This window comes from Coccinella septempunctata, chromosome 1 (genome assembly GCF_907165205.1).
Source record: "Coccinella septempunctata chromosome 1, icCocSept1.1, whole genome shotgun sequence".
Lineage (NCBI taxonomy): Eukaryota > Metazoa > Arthropoda > Insecta > Coleoptera > Coccinellidae > Coccinella > Coccinella septempunctata.
Genome location: NC_058189.1, coordinates 1566376 through 1582930, shown reverse-complemented (window position 1 = coordinate 1582930; position 16555 = coordinate 1566376). Strand labels below are relative to the sequence as shown.

Genomic DNA, 16555 nt, shown 5'->3' with positions numbered 1-16555 from the left:
TTGAGATCATAGCTTGTAATTCTAAGCGAGTTGAAAAAAAGCTCACAAACGATTCAGCTTTTTGCGAAGGCATGATTTTAGCATCATAGAATCTCGAAATTCTTACTCTCTTGAGTAAGGAGCAGCAAAGAATAATTCAAAGCCCATTGAGATATTAAAATCGTTTATTGAAAACCTGTATAGAAATCTGCTCAGTGATGCTTCCTGAAATTGGCAGACAAAGGTAATTCTTAATATGCAGTTTTATAATACAATAGGTGCCATTTTATACATAGTTCAACTATTGCATTTCATATTATATTTCATAATATGAATGTTATTGTGTACACACAATTTGACCGTAAAAAATAATGTCATGTTAACAACTTCTTGAAATCCATATATCCGAATAGATATAGAGTCATTCGGGGCAACTGTGCGCACTTTTGCCTTTCAAGCCATACCCTGTTTCAAATATTGAAGCTAGGAAAATTAAAACATATTCATAAGATAGAGAATTTTCTAATCTATAAGAAAACATCCAAAAGCAAACAAACAAAAACGTTTTCTTTCCGCAAAAAAGAATTTAATAGAGAAAGTCGGAGTGCGTTCACATGCCCCGTATTGCTGGTAAGTGTGCGCACCCTCACGGGGTAAGTGAACGCAGTGCTTAGTGAACCACACAATCAAAACAAATTACAAAATAATGTCATCAAAATGTTACAATATTAGAGAAATGCTGTTTATTGTCAATACAGAAGCGCCTTTTTACAAGCAGTGCATTATTGTTCGTGCCACAATTCTTGGTGAACACAACACTTGATACATTCCCCTGTTGGTGGCTCTTCATATTTTTCTGAACAAATAGGACAATATTGATCGAGTCTTAACCAAGAAAATCAACAATGTCATAATTTATTCCTCAATGAACTATGCCCATATAATGAATCTATGCGCACACTTACCCGCGCACACTTTCCCCAGTAAGCCAAAATTTGAATTGACGGTTCTTATAGAGTTGAGCAGCTAAGAGAACCTAAAATTTTTTATTATATATTTAGATTAATATGCCCATAATCGAATAAAATATTGTTCAACACTGCCGGACTCGGAACTTGGACCTGGCAGAATTTGCAGAGATGCTAAAAATTAACAAGAAAACTAGTGAATTTGATTGATTGCAAATAAAAAGTTAAAGAAACGTGGCACGACGCACTCCTATGAAAAACTTATTTGGCGATTCTGCGAACTTGCTTCACCCAAATGAACCCCTCTTTCATACATTTTGCATAGTCGAGATATACGCACTGCGCACACTTACCCACTGCGCTCAGCTACCCCGAATGACTCTAAGTGAAATATAATAACTGGCTTTATTTTTCTACCTTATTTGAGACTGATTTTCAGGAATCCTCCAAATCTTCAACGATATCTTTGCTGAAGAAAGATTAAGGGTACCTATTCTATAATTTCGTAACCTTTTGAACAGTCAAAACGAATAATGATTATGTCAACTTCCGAATGAAAATCAATCCAGACACACCGTCATTATAATTTGATAATTTAACGTAAAACAAACGGAATTCAATTAAGTTCGCTTTCATTTCGTCTGATCACCGAGTGTGACAGCCGTGCAACATCCGGTCTGCATGTTTGTCCATCCGGTTCAACATGAGCCAGTTTGCGTAACACCTGCATTTACACCACCAATTCAACCTTCTTGTTTTTGTAGATTTCGATTGGTGAAAATATGACACTGTGCTAAAAGGTACCTCAAAAACCTTTCACTTCTGTGTCTACCATAAACGTTAAGTTACTTCAACATTTACATCAACAATTTACGTAGATTGTTCGGAGACTTCAACTGTGGGTCAAGAAAGAAACCTCTATGCATTGAATCGTTTCTGTTTCGATAGTTTGACCACAAAAAAACACTAAAAAATTAAATTATGGACTAATTTATGTATTCCGCCAGTGAATTTTTTCTCTCCAATTATTGGAGATAACGTTTAGCTAGCAGAATACAGAAGCTAATGGAATGTTTATCTGATCTTATCATGATTTTAAGCCTTCTTTTAAACCCACACCGGATTTCCCACATTTCCTTGAAGTAAGTAAAGTTCGGAAACACTCCGGCTCAAAAAAATTGGACAGAAACTTTTTTCACCAAATTCATTTTGAAATAACTTCTCGAGGTGTGCATCGATTTAGATGATATTTTTGTCTATTTGTAGCCTATTTCATCTAGTTTATCATCTGATGTCGAGTCTGCAGGAATTTCAATTGAATTCGATAGTATACACTATATCTACAGGGTAGAACTGAAAGTTGCAATTTCCTCTGAATTTCTGAACACTCTGTGGAGGTAATTACTGATGCAGTGATGTGTCTTCAAAAGAATTTTCGAAGCCTGATCTTCTCTTAACGTTTTCCTTTCTTTTTCTTAGATACTTCCTGAAATTTTCGAAGGGAACTACGCAATTTATAACATTAAGACTCTCGCGTAGCAATATTAGGATTTGTGTTTATGTAATTCATCCTTTCACTTACAGGTCACTGGAATTTAGCATTCCATTTAGCAAGTGTTTTTTTTTTAAATGCGCAAGCAGTTGCCAATATGGTGAGAATTGTATCAGATTATCTCGATGAGATGAACATCAGAACACCCATCGATTAGATTGGCCTCCACTTAGCCCCGATCTGAACCCAATTGAGAATGAGTATGTGTGGGACATATTAGGGAGGCTTATTCCCAACCGGAAACCTTTCTAGCTCTCAGAACAGCTCTTCTTGACGAATTGGAAAACGCTCCACAACAGGCAATTTCCAATTGTATTGGAAGCACGTGGAGTCTCAATATTAGAATATAGGAAGGCCTTTATTTTTCATAAATTCCTCTGTATATTCTTTGTGTTATCGTTATTGTTATAAATTGCATAGTTTCACTTGAAAAATCGTATTTCCTTTCAGGAAAGAGCTATGGACGTGAATTGAACAACAAAATGTTAAGAGAAGATCAGGCTTCAAGGACTCATTCAAAGACCCATAATTTCGTCACTAATTACCTCTACAGGGTGTTCAGAAATTAAGAGGAAATTGCAACTTTCAGCTCTGCCCTGTATACCATCAAATTCAACCAAATCGTCAATCGAATTTTTATCGAGAATTTGATTACACTATACTTTCAGTCTGTTTAGAGGGTTATTCCGGTGAAAATTCGCTCTACAATTTTCGAAGAAATCGCAGATTCTGCTAGATCAACGCTTAGCCAGCTGTATCAAACCGAAAATCACTTATTTATCCAGAATCTGATCTCACCATAACTCAAAACTTCAAATTTTAGGGTAATTTATGTGTGGGCAAAAAAAAATCGAGAATTCCAATGTCAAAATCATTCTGAAACTATCGGAAAATAAATTAACACATATACGAGGATGTATTGATATCTAGTTAACCTAGACCAGTTCCATGCATAAAAAATATATTGCGTTACCATAGCAACGAACAATAACTCATTAGATGTGTCAGTTTGAAGTTTGAGGTCAAAAAAGTAAACCAGAGTTACGCAATATATTAAAAGAAAGAAGATGTCCACCGAAATTGTGAAAAACGAAAAATTGGAGTATCGAGCCATCATCAAGTACCTGTATTTAAAAGGGTTAAGAGGTAAGCAGATTCACGAAGATATGCTTAATACCCTTGGTGATCAATGTCCTTCGTATGCGACAGTGAAAAATTGGACTGCAAGCCTCAAAAGAGGTAAATTTTCCATTGAAGATGGTAACCGATCGGGAAGGCCAGTTTCTGTGTCAGTCCCCGAAAATATAGATGCAGTTCATGACATGATTTTATCAGACCGTCGAATTGGGCTAAAACGGATATCTGAAGCACTGAATATTTCGTACGAACGCGTTCATCATATAGTTCACGTCAATTTGGACATGAGAAAATTGCTGCAAAATGGATCCCCAAATGTTTGAATGTTGACCAAAAGCGTGCAAGGGCAGAAGTATCGCGTTCGATCTGTGCTCGATTCGAAAATGGTGTAGACTTCTTAAGCCGAATTGTTACTATGGATGAGACTTGGGTACATTTCTACGATCAAGAAACAAAGCAACAATCGATGGAATGGCGACACTCTGGTTCTCCAAGACCTAAGAAGTTTCGTGTCCAAAAATCTGCTGGAAAAGTTCTTGCTTCATTGTTTTTGGATTGCCATGGAGTAATCATGATTGATTTTTTGGATAAGCGTAGAATAATAACCGGAGATTACTATTCGACATTACTGACCACTCTACAAAAATAATTAAAGTGAAGAGACTCGGAAAGCTATACAAAGGTGTTTTGTTTTTGCAGGACAACGCCCCTGCACACAAATCTCATGTTGCCATGCAGAATATTCGTGATTTAGGGTTTGAATTACTAGAACACCCCCCTCATTCACCAGATTTGGCTCCATCCGACTATCATCTCTTTTCTCAACTGAAAAAAAAAGTTTAAAAGGTCGTAAATTTTCTTCCAACAAGGAGGTAATGAAAGCTGTGGAGGTCTGGTTTGCAGAGCAAAAAGAAACATTTTTTTGAAAGGTCTAGAGACGTTGCAGGTTCGCTGTAATAAATGAATCCAATTATGTTAAGAAATAAAATATTTTGACATTGAAATTTTGTTTGGTTCTATAGTAGGCTAAGAATTTTTCAATATATTCTCGTATGCCAAACTTTCAGGTGTCTACATACTTTCATTTTGTACTGCGGAAGTCAACTCATTGACTCAACCTTTGATTGAAGCTGGATTTCAGACACTCCCAAAATCAGCAAATATTGAAGGTCAAGAATTTATTGTACCGAAAGAGTCACGGCTATCCGTTTCACAATTCAAGAACATCGTATATTTCACAGGTTGATCGGCCGCAAACAAGAATTGTTCTTTCTGTTAGGAAATATGAGGATATTATTTATATGTCGTGATTTGATATTCAAATGTGTAGGTTGCAAATGTGGGTGGGGAATCTGGAACTAGCTTTTTCGCAATAGCCAAGAATGGAATTTTTTGTTTTCGTCAGAAAAGTAACGGTGTGAAGGTCAGGAATTGAAACAAAATGCATAAGTAATTGTAGTATGGATTATAAGGAATGTTATATAACATCTAGAACTGCTGTGTTGGTATAGACAGTCGACAATATCGGCGATGATTATCACCATGATCAAATATGGCATACCATATCCGTATATGGCTGAACCAAGTGATGACGAAAACATTTGAGACATAGAAATCTCTCCATATACTTACTTCATTATTTTTTATATTAGATGTCAAAAGTATTCTGAAATACAGATTAGGCTTGTCTTTAAAAGTTTTTGCAATTCTTAACTGTGGCAGGTGCACATTTGGATGAAATATTTCAGGATAGATTGGAAAAAAATACAGATGATGGTGTTCATCATTTCTGAGATGAGAGATAATGACAAGAGTCTCCTTGTTCGTTCATTCAACTTTAAAAATTACTTATCTTATCCTGGACGAATAACTATGAAATTTTATTTCGATTTGACGAAAGAATAAAACACAGGGTGTCCCGAAATGAACGCAACAAAATCTGATACACAGTACCTATTGTTTTATGATATGGACACATATCATTTTTTTGCTAAGATGTCTTTGGAACATCGCCCATTTGAAAGATTTTGAGAAAAATCTAAAAATGTGATACAAATTATTTTATTTTTGGCACTCATACGAGGATATATTGAAAAATTCTTAGCCTTCTATAGAACCAAACAAAATTTCAATGTCAAAATTTTATTACTGAAAATATTCTCCTCTTAATTGGATACATTTATTATAGCGAACCTGCAACATCTCTAGACCTTTCAAAAAAAATGTTTCTTCTTGCTCTGCAAACCAGACCTCCACAGCTTTTATTACTTCCTCGTTGGAAGAATATTCACGACTTTATAAACTTTTTTTCAATTGGGGAAGGAGATGATAGTCGGATGGAGCCAAATCTGGTGAATAAGGGTAGTGTTCTAGTAATTCAAACTCTGAATGAAGAATTTTTTGCATGGCAACATGAGATTTGTGTGCAGGGGCGTTGTCCTGCAAAAACAAAACACCTTTGGATAGCTTTCCGCGTCTTTTCTTTTCAATTTGTTTCCATAGAGTAGTCAGTAATGTCGTATAGTAATCACCGCTTATTGTTCTACCCTTATCCAAAAAATTAATCATGATTACTCCATGGCAATCCCGAAAAACTGAAGCAAGAACTTTTCCAGTAGATTTTTGGACACGCAACTTCTTAGGTCTTGAAGAACCAGAGTGTCGCCATTCCATCGATTGTTGCTTTGTTTCTAGATCGCAGAAATGTACCCAAGTCTCATCCATAGTAACGATTCGGTTTGAGAAGTCTACATCGTTTTCAAATCGAGCACAGATCGAACGCGATGCTTCTACCCTTGCACGCTTTTGGTTAACATTCAAACATTTGGGGATCCATTTTGCAGCAATTTTTCTCATGTCCAAATTGACGTGAACTAAATGATAAACGCGTTCGTATGAAATATTCAGTGCTTCAGAGATGAGTACTCATGATGAAGTATAATCAAAAGTACAACCTCTCAAAATCCAATAACACGACTTCAACCTTGATAACCTAAGTTTCCTATGATTAATTTAAAAGCCCAACAGTAATTGATTTCTTTATTGGAATCCTTGTATGAACGAATCATGACAAAATTTGGAAGGTATTCAGTTGAACGTATGCCTATTAACCTCTCAACTTGTCATATTCAAGGCGTCATGATCACGTTAAATTAAGTTTAGATGGATCTATTCGCTAATCCCAAGAAATAGATAGCAATAGAATTTGAATGAATTGGAATAAATTGTTGGGGATTTTCATATTTTTCACTGCTAACTCTGCTGTTGCAGAATTTTGTTTTATACGTTTGCATATAAAGGGTGTTACATAAACATTGGCGGGCTATTGTTCCCTGAGTTATTCGGAATGGACTTCTAGACTTTTGTCTGCAAATGCTTCATTTCCAATTTGCTAGCTTTCAATTACCATATAAAGAATATAGGAGATACAATTTTATCATTTCACTTTGATTCTCATTTCGAAGCATACTTCGATGTATAAATACAAATGCTATTTAATGTGGAAGAACATGTTTGATTTGAAATTAATCTATAACTTTCTGTTCTGGGTACGAACATGGGAGATGTTGCAACAATTCGTGAATTCAAAATCAAGCTCTGCTGCTTGCACAATATTCACTGGCATGATTATAGGTATGTACAACCTGTTGAGTACATCTTGTAAGAAGGTCAAACTAACATTTTTTCACCGTGATGAGAGATTTTTATACTCCGTTTAACAGAACATTATATCTTATGCACTTTGGAATAAAGTAAGTATAGAACCAAGTGAATATTTGTCAAACGAAATGGACGATATTTGTGAAATTTTGTAGGTAAGTACAACGACGCAAAAGGCCTCTGATGCCCTTTTTTTACTTCTGACTTTCGATTTCATCACAAATGCTTCCATCTTTTCAAATTTGAATAGCACACATATTTTTGCAGATTTTAACATTGTAATTTCGAATTCGTACATACGCAGTGCTGTATCTTGCTACTAAATGAAACACATAGAGTAACTACCGATAAAAGAAGAACAATTTGTATTTTTCTTCAATCGCATTTTTTGGGGGTTTGTTATTGAGTAATAAAAATTTTCATTTATATCACGATACAGCTTATATCGAGGCTTAGATGTAGGTAGTTTTTGCAAGAGTTTGGGACAGGACAATTCTTTATCTAGATGGCGTTCTAGAGAATTCTTCCTGTCTTCTCAAATGATTTTATAGCTCCTACTAAGTAAATAAAGAAACATCAACCTTCATACCAGAAAGACCTTCGAAATTATTGTTATCTCGATCCACATTGATCTACATGAAAAAATTTGAGATTTTTATCATGAGATAACGGAGTTGAGTAAGAGACATTCAAATCATGAAATCAGATTAGGTCCAAACAAGAACAAAACAAATTACCTACGTGTGTCGAATATCAGTTGTGTGGCTAGTTGAAAAAGGTGGTTGAATTTTATTTAAACGTACGAAACATTATCCAAATAAGTATGTTAACCTGTATGGAAACACTAAAACTTTAAATTGTATATTTTTCAGAGTAAAATTCTTATAATAGGTTGTGGTGAAACTTTTTTCATCCCAACATTGTTAAACATTCTATTTCGCACACCCTAGAAAGCTCCAATCCATTGAACCTTGAATCGAAGTTGAAATATTCAAGCTATACATATTTATGCATAAGTATTGCATTAATTATGTCGCATTGGAGAACTTGATTTGCAATGCGATGAATATGTCTGTTGTTAAATAAAAAATAATGTAATGTCATCTTGGGATAATGGCGTAAGTAAATGGAAATAATCAAGAAATGAATCTATATGCAAATGAATCATCAAAAAATATAATCCAGAAATAATACTTATTTAGTTTTTATCATATTTTGGTTTCGTTCTAGAAATATCTTAAAGAGTGACAGGATTTAAAATTCCTAAGTTATCAAAAATATTGGGACTTCATATGGAGGTCATATACCTAAAACTTGGGTACTAATACAGAATAACTTAGTAGTGCTCTGTGACGAAACCATAAATTCAACAATAAAATAAATTCAGTTATAAAATAAGAAAAAAAAACCAAATAAGCAAGCGTTTCCTAACTAGTCCATTGATACTGAATCATAGAGTTAAAAGTTATATTATGTTCATGTGTATATAAGCACATTTATTATTTTCGAGTGGGTATACAGACCAAGAGCAGTGGAAAGTAAAAGTTGAAGTGAAACCTCCATTCATTTCGAAAACAGTTATGTGAACCTTTCAGTTGATTCAGTTGTCATTTATTTAAATAGCCAATTAACGATTTTTTAATATACCCACACAATCTTGATCCTCATTTTTTGACACAACCTGTTCGAATGACTAACAAGAAGATAATGAAATTACCGATTGATATTTCATGTTGGATTGAATCGATAGACGTCGTTTAGTGGTACTTTTACTGTAAATTCGCATCATAAACACTTCCAATTAAAACTCGGAATCTGTTTTGGTGGGAACACCCACAATAGAAATAAATTAATTTCTCAGCATTACCCTGGGTGGAGAAATTATTCATTTGCATTGAATATGGATGTGAAAAGGATGCTGCATGAAAGGTCAAGAGAAGAATCCAAGAAAATCAACTACGATTCGAATCACGAGTGAGAATTGTCGTTTCAGACTGAAGATCTGTTGGAGACTTCAATGCTCGATAAGACGCGAAATCAATCATAGCAACTACTATACTTCATTCACTTTTATTTTAGCAGTCGGTTGGCCATGGAAATTTGACACATTTCACTCTGTATAGTACAAAAATGTGGGGTTATGAAGCTTGTCAAAACATTTTTGGGTTTTAAATCAACGCTATGTTGCCCGTTCTACGTTAAAGTTTCTGTTATTACGTATTTTATCACAATGTCGAATCTCTTCGGAAAATATGTGACGAACATAATTGAAATTTATAAAAACTGATTGAAGTCATACCAAATCCAGTTATTTGCATGGAAAATACAAGAGATCAGTATAATATCATAATATGCACCAGCTTGAGGAGAGTTAATGTTCGTTATCTTCTTTGGCTTACATCATTTGTATATTTCAAAAATATGAACTCGAAGATGAAATGCATATGATGCAGTGGTTTGGAATGGGTTTCTCCCTAAGGAATTAACAGATAATTACAAGAATGTTAAATTCTTCAACAAAAATCATCTTGCATCAATAAAAGTAAAATGAATTGAAGGAAGTTTCAAGTTAAGATGAACCTTTGACCAAAAATTTCACATGAATAAACAAGTAACAGGGCAACTTGCGCGTATTTGTGGCTATTCATCTTGATACATTGATGTAATAATATAATAATTATAGGTATTTATTAGTACCTTAAGACATTTACATTGTATAGGACAAGTCCAATGAAATATAGAAAAATCCATTTTAGGGAACTTATTGTCCGATAACATTTATCGAAAATCCTGCAGTGAACTTTTCGCATTAATTCACTCAAACATAAAATTCTCAAATGCCACCACTTTTTTGGGTCTCCCAATAGAAGGAAATTCTTTGTCATCCTCTTCATTCACAATCTTTCTGATTGTGGAAATATCCAGCTGAAATATGAGTCGTTTAGATTCAGATGAAACATTATATAAATTCTCTTACATTGAATATGTTCGCTACCGTCTGACGTATTGTCGATTTTAGAATATCAGGGTGTAACTATTTGAATGAGTGGACCTGAATTCTAAATAGCACTTCTTGAAACCCTGTCTATTTTTTCAATCACTTTCGGCATTTTCGTAATAAAAATTGATATTAGTTGTGGCAACGGCGTTATGACATTAACGACATTTCATGAGTGCCAACCTAACTTCGTTCTAGTTACAAAAACTTGAGAAAATTATTTCATGGCCAACCGACTGCTGAAATAAATTTGAATGAGGTATACTTGGATATTATATTTCGACGAATAGAGAGTTCCTAAAGGAACTCTATTTCTCTACATTTAAACTAGTTAAATACAGAGTCTTTCTACATGATTTTCACATCGACAGTTTGTTTTGAATTAGGTATTCTGTGCTACTCTTTACTGAAGGGTCTTGATCTTAATTTCATAGAATTTCAAAATAGACACTCACTGCGGTGTTCCAATAATTTCCGAAGTTATATACAGGGTATCTCAAGAGTGGTTGGCCATAGTCTAATAGTGAATGAGGGTCATCAAGGCCTTTTCAGAAAAGTTGCTTCTTTTGTACCCAAAGGTCATTAGATTGGAATATACAGAGGGATTTATGGATTTTGGCTTAAATTTTTGATATCCATAACTTGAGAACGACTAGTCCGATTTTGATGAAAATTTGTGGGCTCTTTTACTTCCAAAAGCCCTTCGGGGTGGCACAGGCAGAACGTATATTATCAGGACTGAACTCAGAATATTGTGATTTATTTTTCAAATTGCAAAATCTATATTTTCTGGATCGGTTGAACAATTTTTGTTTTCAGAATTGAAAAAACATATTTTTTTCAATCAAATTCAATATACACTTCGCATGGCACACTTGCTCCAAAAGAGAAACGACTGAACGAAATCATATTTCAAGTTAATTTTGGAGAATACAGACCTGTTTTCAATTATTTAGTTATAACTTTCAATGCCACCTGCCGAGATTTTGAATAATGAAAGCTCTCTTTTCAATTATTAATCATTCTGAATCATCAACACACACCAAATGTTCAACTGCGCTGACCAAAAATTTTATTTGACAAATGTATTATTGAACTATGAATTCTTTCGAAATTATCAAATCTTAGGCAGAATGATTTCTTCGAAATCAATTCACATAATGGATGCTCAATGTACAAAAAATCTATATATTCTGAGCAATACGAACTTCTTCATATTGCAGAGCAAACTAATATCTATCTGATAATTTCAAAAAAATTCATAGTTCAATATTTAATACATTTTTCAAATATATTTTTTATGCAACGTGTTTGAACACTTGGTTAGTTGATGTCTCAGAGTGAAAAATAAATGATTTTATGGCTTTTGTTATCCAAAATATCGGCATAGGTGGAAATGAAAATTATATAATTTGAAACAGGATCGGATTCTCAAAAATGCACATAGCAATATGATTTCGTTTCACATAATTCGATGTGAAAATTGAATTTGATCAACGTGCTCACAGAATTTCATTAAAATCGGACCACTCATTCTCACGTTAGAGATACAGAAAATTAAGATCAAAATCAATTAATCACCCTGTAACTACAAAACTAATGGCCTGAAGTACAAAAGAAGCAACTTTCCTGAAAGGCCCAGATGAGCTGCATTCACCACTAGCCTATGGCCAACCACTTGTTAAACAACCTGTATACCTAATGAAATAAAATTGAAAAAAATTCAAATCAAGTAGGAAGTTCGTTTTTTGCCTTGGATAGCAGAAGCCCTGGAAAAATCTCATGATTTTATAACAACTGCAATGAAGAATTTCGATTGAAAATGTTATTCAATTCCTATCTGATAATACTAGCTATCTTTTCAGCTAGGGCATTGCCAATTTGATTCAGTCTATAGATACTGATTAAAAGCTCGATAACGAAGTTTTCACAGTGAAACACCCTGTACAACCATGACTATTCCATCTTAGAATATTTATTGTTTTGATTCTAAATAAACGTTTCCCTGTTGCTTCCAAGGTAAAAAAACAAAGTGGCATACTATTAATAAATATTTCTAATGTCATGATATTCTTACGCCAACAGATAACTATAGTAATTAAGTATGATTGTTCCTAGATCAAGCGAGAACAACTTACCATACCGTTTTAACAGATTGTCTCTGTAGGGGGAATCAGATCACCTTCGATATAAATTATAACTTCGATTCAATGTCTGTGTGCATTTTCTCACCTTGATGTCTAAATATGGCGGAAAGCTTTTTTAACCGAAGGTTGATGTAATATAATAGATATTTATGATCCGTGAAGTGCTGATCGAAATAATTCGATATATTTGATCGATTTCAATCCTAAAAAAAATATGGTCCAGATTCAATACAATTCCAATATATAGGTATCAATAATTATGAATGAGAAATTTCACGTTGCTTTTAGTGAATGTGGATTCAAAAATTTCATGATATTCAAAACCATTGTGTTAGCTAAAAGAAAAGCAGGCGAATCAACATGCACACAATTGATTATTAGTGAAAAAAATTTTTTTATTGAATAATATACAGGTCTTTGACTCGTACAAATATTTAAACGGTGGATTTTTGAGTTCAAAAGAAACAATATTTTTCTTTCATTTTTTTTCTGAATTGGTCCTGGTGAAAAGATACAGGCTGTTGAAAATCCATAAAAATTTGTTATTTTTAGTTCTATCTCACAAATGGTTTCATCGAATGAAACGAATTTCGGAATATAGTTTTTCATTTATTTGATGAATCTTTTTCGAACACAAGATATCACCCACGTCTTCCAGTTTTCTCATTACGACCATTACGTAACATAAAAATACCAAAAATTCAAAGAACCCAACCCTTGAAACTAAGTTGAAGTATCTAATGAATACTTGGACGTTTTGTAAAATGAAAGTATTCTTCATATTTTCTCGTATAAAGCGCCATTTTTGAGTAATTTGATGTTCAAAAATCAAAAAGTATCTGTGAAATTTGAAGAATTGAGTGCTTTCACTGAATATAACTCTGTTTAAGAGATCCACAGACATGTAGTGTCAGATTCAGCTAGATATTCTGAGGGTAATTTTGATTTTCCAGGGGCGGAATAAGTCAGCTCATTATAAAAACTGGCTATATCTTTTTATCGGAAAAAATGGTATAGGTGAAAAATGTTTCTTTTGACCTCAAGAATCTACTGTTAAAATATTCGTACAAGTCAAAGACTCACCCTGTATGTATATAATTCATTCCAATCTTTGTACCATTGGTATTTCGTTTGAATTCAGCAACAAAAACAATAAAACAAAAAGAGAATGTCAAATGGCACTAAATTGAAGTAGGTACGTAACTTTTATATCTTCAATTTTTTTTTAATAGATAAAGTATTTAAATGCATTATTTATTGATAGTAATAGATTCATATTGGGAATTACGATCTATTCAAATTAAAGGTAATCGTGAAGCTAAATTAAATGTCAAATCGGAAAAAAATGAAGGTAATCCACTTTTGTTTCGGTTCTGTAAATTTATCGCCAGTAGCTTTTTTTTAGAAATGAATTCATTTCAGACGTAACTAATCTTGGTTACCACTTGAATATTACACTTTTGTTTTCTCCCCATAAAAATAAAAATACGTCTATGGTCTAGATACTACAGTCCGTCATGATTTCAGTTAGAAGTTAGAACCTTCATCAATGCTTTTTCAGTTCTAAGGATTCGCAGAAAAAAACATTGTGGAGCTCTTTTCGTAAGGGAATCAAGTGTAGGTAGTCCACAGTAGTCAAGTTTGATTGAGAAATGAATCCATCCTAGTGGTAATGCAAAACATATACAGGGTGTCACATTGGAAACAGAGGTCTTTCTAGTAAAATCAAGATTTTGGAAAATCTTCATGGTCTAGTCATAACACGTTGACTTTCATGCATTTCCGGGTCACGCACTTGGTTTTTCATTATACGCAGATAGAGTTTTCGCATGAATTTTCAATAGAAATATTATGCGAAGTGTAATAATGTTCCACAGTCTGTAGACAATAGCCGGAATTTCATTTTGTGGGTTGCGATGTTAGTGACTCATTCAATATTCATACTGAAACTGCGAATTTAATTCTCCTCTTTTTTGTGATACATTCCTGATATATTCTATGGAAAATTTCAAATGAAATCGGGATTTTTTTTCAACCCACTCTACATTAAGCCTCTTCCACAAAACTCACCCGATGAACTGACGTTGGTAATCCATGAGGAAACCGCCAAAAAAACCACTGTTCTTAACCAATCACTAACACTCGATCTACTCGTAGTCCAACCACCGATCACCAACATAGTTCACATAAACCTAACTACAATCACAGAGATCACAATTTCCTCATTGTTCACAGAATAACAAACCCTCGAAACTGGACGCGGAAGATTTAAAACATATTGTGGCACGCTCACAAACTACCGAGCATACTGTGAAGCACGATGGCATGCCTACTTCGGCTGAGGTAATTATCGAATGAGAATTGAGAATGAAAGGAAAGTCTTGAGACTTGTACGAAACAATATTCAGGGACGTATTCGCGCCATGAAAGTGTTGTGTTGCTGGTCGTTTCGGTTGAAAGAGACTGAATTAAATTAGTGGAGTCAACGTTATTTCAGCAGGTGAACTGTGCGGAATTGCATATATTATAAGGGAATGATACATCATGATAGACGGCGTTCCAGCGAAGGTATTCAAAGCCCTAGATGAAGACATTGTCAATGGTCTCCTAGCACTATTCCGTAAGATCTGGGAACAAGGAGATGTGCCACAAGACTTCAGAGACGCTTTAGTTATCAACCTCTATAAGAACAAAGGCGATACGTCAAATTGCAACAATTACAGGGGCATATCATTGCTTAGTGTGGCCGGCAAAATTCTCTCGAAGATTATAGCTAATCGTCTGATTCCACTGTAGAAAAGCTTTTACTCGAATCCCAGTGCTACTTTCGACCAAATCGAAGTACGGTGGACCTAATTTTCACACTGCGACAGCTGCAAGAGAAGGCCCGTGAACAACAATCAAGGATCTATACAGCCTACATCGATTTAAGTGAGGCCTTCGACTCAGTGAGTCGGAGAGCGCTATGGAAAATCATGGGACGCCTTGGAGTACCAGAAAAATTCTTAGCAGTGTGTAAAAGCCTTCATACCAACAACACCGCTAGAATACAGCATAATGGCTCTACAACCGACCATTTATTAACCAATTCTGGAATAAAACAAGGCTGCGTGTTAGCGCCTTTAATGTTCAATATTTTCGCCATAGCTGTCTCGATAATTGCTGACATGAGTATGCCTGTAAGAAGTGTTGGAATAAGATTCAGATTTGATGGAGGCCTATTTAACCTGAAACGCCTCAGAGCAAAAAGCCGTACTGAATTTCAATATGCAGACGACTGCGCACTTATCGCTAGCAGCCCAGAGGATCTACATATAATGCTGGACACCTATGAACATATATACGAAGCTTTAGGCCTTAGACTCAATATCGACAAAACCAAAATCCTGGTAAGTCCGCCAGAAAGCCTTCAAACACATATCAGCCTGGAGAATGAAACTCTGGAACAGGTCGAGCAGTTCAAATACTTGGGAAGCTTTATAAATACTAAGGCTAACCTAGACACGAAAATACACAACCGTATCAATTCGGCATCACGGGCATTCGGGAAGCTAAAGGTCAGAGTGTTTCAAAATCACGACCTCAATCTGAAGACCAAGACAGCTGTTTACAAAGCAGTCGTCCTCCCAACACTTCTTTACGGAAGCGAAAGCTGGACGCCCTACAGGCGACATATTAAACACCTTGAACAAACGCAACAACGTCATCTAAAACAGATAATGCACATCAGATGGTTCCACAAAGTTTCGAATGCAGAAGTCTTGCAACGCGCGAGTTGTACAACAATTGAGACTCAAGTAATGAGGGCACGATGCAGAGGAATGCATCCATCTTAATAAATATGGATTTGTCCCAATTTTCACAAAACTACAAAGTTAAATGGAGTAATTAAAACATTTCAGCAGCAAGGCTTCACCAAGTGCAGAGAGTACAAAATCTACAACCACAAGAATTTTTCAATCGTATTGAATTGAAATAATAATCCTAGTATTTTATAGCTCATACTTTTTAAAGATGATGCAATCTTTCTATTCTGCGAAACGAAAGAAATTGTCAATAGCAGGTCCTCATTATTATCACTGATACATATTTTTTTCGTTTGGAATGAATGCAA

At 34.6% G+C, this 16555-nt stretch overlaps 1 protein-coding gene across 1 annotated transcript in view; it reads right to left on the bottom strand.

Moving 5' to 3' along the window:
• The window catches only part of LOC123320546 (sushi, von Willebrand factor type A, EGF and pentraxin domain-containing protein 1), a 48803-nt gene extending 33931 nt beyond the window's left edge, over positions 1–14872 (bottom strand). Inside the window, exon 1 of the mRNA XM_044907896.1 lies at positions 14512–14872. Coding sequence (XP_044763831.1) covers positions 14512–14620 — 109 coding nt within the window. The 5' untranslated portion in view covers positions 14621–14872. The remainder of the gene's footprint in view (positions 1–14511) is intronic.
• Between the last annotated feature and the right edge of the window lie 1683 nt (positions 14873–16555).